This window comes from Zea mays, chromosome 10 (assembly GCF_902167145.1).
Source record: "Zea mays cultivar B73 chromosome 10, Zm-B73-REFERENCE-NAM-5.0, whole genome shotgun sequence".
In the NCBI taxonomy this organism is placed as follows: domain Eukaryota; kingdom Viridiplantae; phylum Streptophyta; class Magnoliopsida; order Poales; family Poaceae; genus Zea; species Zea mays.
Genome location: NC_050105.1, coordinates 85,808,586 through 85,817,172, shown reverse-complemented (window position 1 = coordinate 85,817,172; position 8,587 = coordinate 85,808,586). Strand labels below are relative to the sequence as shown.

Below are 8,587 nucleotides of genomic sequence, written 5' to 3'. Positions count from 1 at the left end.
CTCGCGCTCGCGCTCGCGCTCGTGTGGTCTGTTCACTTGGACTTTGGGGCGCCTCTGGGTGCGTATACGTACGCGTGATGAATCATCCATGGAAGGAGGAGGACGACGACGTACGCGCGCCGGCGTGCTGCTGCTGCCTCTGTCGTGCGTCGTTCTCAGACGTCAATGGCCGCCATCCCTTCGTGTCCCCAGGCCGATTCAGCTCACAGATTAATTAATGGCGGCCCTAGCCCCCTAGCTGCTTGGTTCGTCTCCCCGCTGTGTTGCTGTCCTCCGCCCTCTCTGCCTCTGCTCTGCCTAGCTAGGGCAGACATGGCACGCCACGTCTACTGCCTCGGTTTCAGAGATGACGATGGTTGGTGGTGGTGGCACGAACTCTATCATTCTCTATGCTATAGATGATTAGCTAGTATATGCAGTACGTAGCAGGCACTACACATGCGTGATTATTGTTATTACTGCCGTCCTCTAATCGATTGGTTTCTGTGGAAAACCTTGTGACCTGGCAACTAATTCGCCACTGCTTGATGTTAACTTATGTCAAAAGTTGAGAAATTGCACCCTTTTGGTACACTAATTAATCAATGAATTTGTTTGCACTGATATATATATAATTAAGAAGAGGTTTATTTTATTTTTTCAGCCACGCACTCATCTCTCCGACACGAATCACTGTAGGCTCTCTTTTCTTGCTGTGGCCTCCAACAGACAGACCAACACACAGCGAAGTCACACCACCATTCATTCAATTCAATACCGCTGGCTCCGTCTCCGTGTATATAAAGGGACAGCAACACCTCACCTCGACGACCCCCGCCCCACCACCTGCGCGCCTTTTGCTTCCTCAACCCCTCATCATGGACATGGAGGAGGATCCAGCAGGCGGCGAAGACCTCTCTTCCACGGCCGCCAGCGGCCACTCCTGCTCCGGTGACGACGGCGAGGAGAGTGGCTGGACGTCCTACATCGACTACTTCATGGAGACGCAGCAGCGACGACGACGCAAGCAGGGGGACGTGAGCCGTGCTGCTGCTGGTGATGGTCCATCCACCGACGACGATGCTGGGCGCCGCCGCAGCTCTACGGCGGAGTGCAGTAGTGGCGCTGGAGTGGGAGCCTCGTCGTCATGCCTGGCGCCACCGGTGCTCGTCGACCCGCCAGTAGTGGTGGTGTCGAGAAGGTTGAGCCTCAGGGAGGGCTGGAGGAGGAAGAAGGTCCTGCACGATGAGTCCTTGGAGGATACCGCCACGTCTCCTATCAGTAGCCCTAAGGTTAGAGCTAGCTAGCTAGCCCAATCATCGTCACAGGCTAATTGTTAATTACCTACCCTAAAGATTTTTCTTTTTTTGTGTGTGAGTGTGCTGCATGCTTATTTTACAAATTAAAACTTGGCTAGTGTTTATTTGGTTCGGGAGATCTGATTCGATTTGATTTGATTTGCTGGCGTGGAAGCAGAAGTGAATTTTATTGCATGCTGGTTTCAGTTGATTGAGTTGAGGGATCCCGACGACGCGACCCACCACCAGACGAAAACGAGTTGCTGTGCTGAGATTTCGCGTTCTAAGGTGACCCCAACCGAAATTCTTCTGACGAACCTTCTTTTTGCCATTGCTCTTTTTCCTCCTTCCTTCCTTTCTTTCTTTCTTTCTTTCTTTCTTTCTTTCTTTCTTTGTTTTGCAGTAGTCTGATAAGCTAACTTAGCTTGATTATTGCAGATGTTTTATAGTCTTTATTTTATATTTATTTTATTGCTTGGCAAACGAAAACAGCACTAGCTAGTGACTAGTTAACTTAATTGCAGCATATGTTTTATATAGTCTTTATTTTATAGTCTGTGATAAGTATGTTCTTAAGTTCTTTTGCATGCAGTGTGTCCACCATATGAGTTTAATTGTTACAGAATATAATATAATAGAGCCTCATCATTTGTTTCTTTAACGAGATTCATCATTAGCTTTGATATAGTTAATTTGATATTTTATAGGCAAATCAAAGAGCAGTTTTTTTTAAAAAAAAAATCCCCACTTTGATGTACAAACATTCTCCTGAATTTTACAGCGGAAGAACAGTACAGGCGGTGATGTAAACAACGGGGCAAACACAAGAACAGACACGGCGGCGGTCAAGGAAGACAGTGCAGCATATAGCAACGACGATGAAGCTGAGGAAGAAATAAGCAGGCCTAATTTGGTCGGCCCGGCCTATGCCTGCTTCTCGTGTATAGCTGATGGCGATGCCAACAAATTCATTGGTTGCTAGCTGAAAACAACAACACCCTACGTACGTACACACATGCATATATACATGTAGTACACACTGGCACACATGAGAAAATTAAAGGTAGCAGCTAGAGAGTCTTGTGAAGGTTAGCCATTCCGTTCCTGTTTGTGAAAAGGGTACAAAAGCTACTAGCTTTCACTTCACACATGAGAGAAGAAGCTAAGGAGAAGAGGTACAGGCTGCTGTGGGTGGGTTCGATGGTAGGTGAGACATCGCAATGCTATGTTAGATATGGGGTCTATTCCATCTATCTTGTGACCAAGATTGTTATCATCAGTTACACTCTTCTGTTCTGTTCATGTGCATGCCTGAGAGCTAGCTAGTTGTTGATCTATCTATCTGTTCCTTAGCTTCCTTTCCCTTGCTCATTTTGGTTTCATCGATCGTCATGAATTCACGACCGCGCGCGAGATACATGCATACATACACGATCGTCGACCGAAAGTGCATGACACGAAAACGACATGTGGTATCAGGGGCATGTTTTTAAATGGCAACGGCCCGGCTCTTGTTAATTGATTGCATGAAAACGAAAGACGTCCGAATATCCCATGTGTATGTGTGTAGAAGCTGTGCGTGCATGGGTGCACGCGCATTTGTCGGGCGAACATTTTCCCATCGTTTTCATATGTGTGCAAATTGAAGGGGGGGACCTTGCATTGATGTGTGCAAGAATCAAACCAAATTAATCGAGACATACGAGCTCAGCTCAAGATAACTTTTTATATAATGATTCGTAACAAGTTCAGGCCTTTTACACTTTCATGCATACAACCTTACAAAAAAAAGTTATAGCTCCACAAACAACTACGAGAAAGATAACAATTATCTGACTAAAACCATAAACAAAACTGAGCAACCACAATATATCCTAGCATTAGATCGCCATCCATGGCATGAGAAGGTCTCCATGCATGGCTACCCCCTCCAAGGAATGAACTTTTTGGTGAGAATCTTTTTTATGCAGCAATCTCCAAAATCAGAGTCAATGTGTTTCTCTGAAAATAATATGCAGAATTGACGGTATTTGTTTAAGTTCAAAAACGACATCATTGCGGCAAAGCCAAATGGACCAAAACAGTGCCGCTACTCCAATTAAAATTTTCTTTTTATGTGTCGTTCCTTTGTTGGAATCCCAAGCCCCTATATTACAATTAATACTAGAGGGTTTGTCTATGTGAATTGCAAAGAAAATGGTTCTCTAAATATTTCTAGCAGGATAACTGTCGGTACCTCCAAACTAGGGTACCCACTCCTACTGTGTTAAGACAGGTACCTGTGTGGTTGCTCTAATCGCGTACTAACACTGTTGGAACTTGCTCTCCTGGGCAAGTTGATCCAACGGGAGAGTGAAAGCAACGTAAATAAGGTTCCAACTCGAGATGGCAATAGTTCTGTTAATCTGGCCTCTCAAGGGCACTGTACGGGGGTATTTATAGGTGCCTGAGTGCCCAACGTCTCGATGTAAGGACGCATGTACCCTCAGGCACCTGGACTATCCCCGGAATATTCCTATAAAGGAGGGTTACAGACTGTCATTACAGAAAAGCTATTACAAATCGGGCCCGTAACACACCTCTCCGTGCGGGGCCTGTTACAATGGGCCGAATCCCACGTGGGCCTCCAAGTCTCGCGAGGGCGTGGGACGGGGCGACGTCGTCGTAGGCCTTCGTCTTATAGTGTAGAAGACGAAGGGTGGACCTCGCCGGTCGTTTTGCTTCCGCTGGTGCAGCGAGATAGACGAAGGCTGGAGCGAAGGGTAGCGTCTTCGCCTTCGCCCCAACATTTGCCCTCCGAGTGACCAGTTCGACTAAGTCATCTGGTGTCGAAGACGTCGCTAGATGGTGGAGACGCTGCCCTCGCTCGAAGTGGTTCCGCGGGGGTTTTTGATGTGACCGTTGACGGACGCGGTACTGTTGGACTGCGGGTTTCCCGAAGCGTCGCATCCTGTGTATAAAAAGGAGGGTGGGGCGGCGCGTGTCAGGTTTTCTTTCTGCGCGCCGCAAAACCCTAGCCTCCTTTTAAAACCGCTCGCCCGCTCGCCTGCCCTCCTTGCTCTTGCTCGTCGGAGATCTGGCCCGCGTCAAGCAGACCGCTCGCCGCCGCCGACGGTACGTAGCCATGTCGTCTTCTTCCTCGTCTGCTACAACTACGCTGCCGGCCGACGTGTCGTCCGAGGATACCTTGAGCAACGTGGCGGCGGAGGAGCTACGTCCGGGTGATACGGTGGAGTTCGGCGTCTCACGGATTTCATCGGTCCGCGTGCAGGACATGCAGCAGCTTGGATATTTTGGCAGCGGAGTGGGGCGTGTCCCGGGGGCGGAGGAGGTTCCCGAGCCCGAGGGCGAGTTGGTCGTTTTTGAGGCGTTTTTCACCGCTGGCCTTCGTCTGCCTGCACATCGCTTTGTGGCGGAGGTCCTGCAGAGATTTGAGGTCTAGGTCCACCAGCTGACTCCGAATGCCGTGGTGGCCCTGGCGAAGTATGTCTGGGCAGTGACCTCGTATGGTGGTCAGCCTTCTGTGGAGGTCTTCGCCAAACATTACTGTCTGCATTGGCAGAAAAGGAAAATTGGACATAAGATTGCACAGTTCGGATCGTGCACGTTTACTCCGAGGACCGGAAAGACTTTGATCGAAGTCGTGGAGTTAGTTCCCTGTGCCCGCAATAAGTGGGGCAACTGGTGGGATTTCTGGTTTTATGTTTTCGAAGGTGAAGTCGAAGACCACCCAGGGCTTCCCGTGGCCGTGATGTGCTCCCATTATTATGCGGCGTACCCGCAATTTGAGGTGGCAGAGGATGATGAAGACGAAGGGGCCCTTCAGTGTGCGGCCCGCATGAGTAGCGGGCGCGATTTAGTTGAGGAATTTATCGGGTATTGGGTATGGCCCTTGGTGCATGGCTGGGCGCTGGGCGAAGTATGCCCTCGCGAGATGCCCTCCTTGGGCGGGCAGCGTGTGCGAAGTCCGGCCTTCGCGTTGGATTTGCATGGCCGGGATCCCGCCGCATTCGTGCGTGAAGCGGAAGACGGTGCAGTGAGGATTGTGGGCGCTATGTGTCGAGGACCGAGGGCCTACGGAGTTGGGATATCCGAGGGTCCAATGTTAGATTGAATCGGGTCTTCGAATTGAACTGCTTGCCATACGGTGGTTATCTCGGGGAGGACGCTGCCGACCGCCGCAGGAAGAAACCAGTGGACGTGACCGAGGAAGGGCCTTCGCAGGAGGCTGCCCCGGCCACTAAGAAGAGAAAATTAGGTATTGCAGTGGGGGGTGGGGGTCTCTGAAAGTTTTGATGTGGATTTGATGGGGACGTGCGCAGCCCTCGGGGGAAGGATGTCTTCGCCCGAGCTCCGGGAGTCTTCGGCGCGAATGCTGGAGGTTACCGGGGGTCGATGGCCCAAGAATGTTCCGATCCGCCGCGCGGCTAGTGAAGACTTCTTTACGTCCTGCATGGCACGCGACTTGAAGGTTTTTCCTTACGGCGGAATATTGCTGCTGTTGTATCGGCAGTGATGGAGAAGGATCGTCAAGATGCTGCGCAGAAGCGCCGGGCGGTCGTGAGGATCGCGGATCCAATGCGCGAGGTGAAATGGGCGCGGGGGAGCGTGAAGGCTGCTGCCTCTAGCGGTAGCAAGCCGGTGCCGGCTGCGAAAATGGTCGCCCCCGGGCACGGCAAGGCGTCGGCGAGTACGAAGGCTGCCGCCTCTGGCGGGAGCAAGCCACCCCTGGGCGAGGTCGTGAAAGGGCGAAGGCCGCTTTCGCCGGCGCGACGCATTGCCGACTTCGGCACGGACATCAGTGTCGACGATTATCTTGTTGGTAAGTTAAGACCTTCTTCTTCTTTTTTTGCTCGACGAGGTCTTTAACCAGTGTCATGGTGCAGGTTCGGGCGAGGGGCAACTGGCTGTTGTCCCGCCTCCGGTGGTGACCACTTCACCAACGACGATGGTGGGGGCGAAGGGTGCCGCGCGGGACCCGTGGTCCACTTTCTGCGCGAGCGGCGAGATTCTGTCGGCCGCTGCCGCTAAGGACGTGGCGGGGTCCATGTCTCAGCGACTGAGGGAAGCGTCGCAGCAGCTGTCACAGCAGCTGAAGCAAGTAAGTTGTGTTGGACTTCGATGTTTGTTGTTTTTGTGAGGACTCGGGTCTCATGGGTTTATTTGTTAGGCGGCCGACTTCGCCGATCTCGTCGCGTCGGGTGCCCTGACTGTGGACGTTGCTGCCGAGGTCGAACGTCTCCAGGCACAGCATGCGGTGCTGTGCGGGAGAAGTCGGCTGCGGAGAGCAAGAACCGCAGGCTCACTACAAAAAAATGTCATGTTTAGTACAAAATTGGTCATAAAAAGCATCTTATGACGAAAATGCTGCGTCATAAGGGTCGTCATATAACAACCGTCACATTATGTACCTTTTGACGACTGTTCAGAGTACCATCACATAATGTCATCACCTTTTGTGATGGCTGCGTTCGTCCGTCACATATTGTTGCTATATATGACGGTGTTATCTGTCACATTTTTTACAGTCAACGCGTCATCTAAAGTTGGGATCGTCACTTATGGCACCCACATACAATGACCATACAGTGATGACACACTGAGCTCTCATGATAGCTCACAGAATCATAATACACAGAAAAGCCATCATACACAACATTCTCATCACAAGTCATACACAATTCCAGCACACTAGTTCTTCCACAACAGAGGTTCAAACATACAAAGGTTCCACCACAAAGGTTTGAAGCATTCAAACAGATTGCACTTAGTTCTGACAAAGTTCTAACCACAGATATGTTCTAGCAAGGTAGAAAAACCTTAAGCAAAGGCATCATCCTCAAACTTGGTATGCATCCCTACCTCAATCTTTCTGAAGTTTCAGGACAGCTCATAGCAGTGCATTGGTCTCTTCAAACTTGGTATGCATCCCCTTCACTTCCTCTTGGGCCTGGCGCAGCAAACTTTGGTTTTCTTCAAGTGCGGCCTGTTGAGCTTGTAGTTGTGCTTGCAACTCTTCCTGCTTCCTAGCAGCTTCCTCTCTTTCAGCTTGGAGTTTTTCCTCAAACTGATATAAGATTTCTTCAAGTGCGGCCTGTTGAGCATATAAAAAACTTGGGATATAAGATTTGCCATGAAATATTGGTACATGCCAACAGCAATACAACATAGTCAAATAATGACTTACAGTTTAAGAAAAAGAACACATGAACATGCATCAATGCTGCCTAGACAGGTCAAGACTAATAACATGGCCTAAAGAAACCCCAGTACTGATGATGATCATGTTTGATGACATAGCAATTGTCCTGCTGTTTTCTATTTTAGATGGTCACCATAAAAGAATTGGAGCATAAGCACCTATTGATTATACCTCATTTAGCACAGCGCAAATATTATGAACATGGGAGCTCATCTCAGAAATCAGATGGCCAATCTCAGAATTAGCTACTCAATCAACACCAAAACCAAGACCGTCAGCTTCAAATGACCGTCGTAGCCGAGATGGTATGGTAGCAGCCAGCACTCACCAGTAGAAGAAAGGTTGCTTGCTTTCGGAGTGGAGCCAGCAGTTGTAGTAGCAGTGAAGGTTGTGGCCGTACCAGTGCCGTGGGTCAATCTGCTCCTAAAAACAAATCTCAGTTTGAAAAGCTAGTACTATGAAACTAACTGTTTATAGATTCGCAAAAAGTATGTGTAAACTACAAAACTATTTATTTAGATCGTGTTTCTCTCACCGCTTCCAGCCAGTGCTGCAACGCAAGCTTCTGAGCATTCTCGTCCTTCAGCAACCCCTTTCCAACCTGAGAGAGAGAGAGGCGTCCAAATTCGAACATAAATGTTAGCAGTCCAACCCACAAACCTTATAAATTCGTTCCACAATACTGGCACTAGCACAAAAAGAAAAAGAAAGAAAAAAAATTGTGCTACCTTTCCGTTCATTTGCGAAATAGATCCCTGATCGTTGTGCCAAAGATTCGGTACACCTGGCTACATTCTCATTTTGGTTAAAAGTTATTTGACATGTTTGTTACCATGATATCATAGAAGTTTGATATGGGCTGCCACTGGGGGGACTTCCGGTAGTACCGTGCCGCCTGCTTCCTCTTCCTCCTCGCCCAGACTTGTTCCCCGCAGGAGCAAGGCCATGGCAGCGCTCTCCATGGGAGCTTCGTCTGCTGCTTCGGCGCCCCGGCGAGGCTGCCTCGTTGCAACTGGAAAGGGAAGGCATGGTATATAAAATTATATTCAGTCATTTTTGTTTTATTAAAAAACCAAATGACCACTTCGAAGAAGGAAACAGAGCTACA

General features: G+C 49.4%; 2 protein-coding genes across 4 annotated transcripts; one reads left to right on the top strand and one right to left on the bottom strand.

Moving 5' to 3' along the window:
- The first annotated feature begins 772 nt into the window (after window positions 1-772).
- On the top strand, window positions 773-2,629 carry LOC103641331 (uncharacterized). Of its 2 annotated transcripts, XM_008664677.4 has the most exons (3): window positions 773-1,271; window positions 1,485-1,565; window positions 2,059-2,629. In XM_008664677.4, exons 1-3 carry the CDS (start codon window positions 858-860, stop codon window positions 2,257-2,259), a joined length of 696 nt encoding a protein of 231 aa, XP_008662899.1. In that variant the 5' UTR covers window positions 773-857; the 3' UTR covers window positions 2,260-2,629. The 2 variants fall into 2 exon arrangements, with proteins under 2 accessions (XP_008662899.1, XP_008662900.1); XM_008664678.4 differs by lacking the exon at window positions 1,485-1,565 and having other exon boundaries at window positions 783-1,271.
- A 4,276-nt stretch (window positions 2,630-6,905) lies between these two features.
- LOC103642586 (IQ domain-containing protein IQM6) lies at window positions 6,906-8,269 on the bottom strand. 2 transcript variants are annotated; one of them, XM_020545720.2, is made up of 4 exons: window positions 8,015-8,269; window positions 7,808-7,896; window positions 7,651-7,724; window positions 6,906-7,371 (listed from the first exon to the last, which is right to left on the bottom strand). In XM_020545720.2, the coding sequence occupies exons 1-4, from the start codon at window positions 8,050-8,052 to the stop codon at window positions 7,168-7,170; spliced, it is 405 nt and encodes a 134-aa protein (XP_020401309.1). In that variant the 5' UTR covers window positions 8,053-8,269; the 3' UTR covers window positions 6,906-7,167. The 2 variants fall into 2 exon arrangements, with proteins under 2 accessions (XP_020401309.1, XP_020401310.1); XM_020545721.2 differs by lacking the exon at window positions 7,651-7,724.
- Window positions 8,270-8,587: the final 318 nt, after the last annotated feature.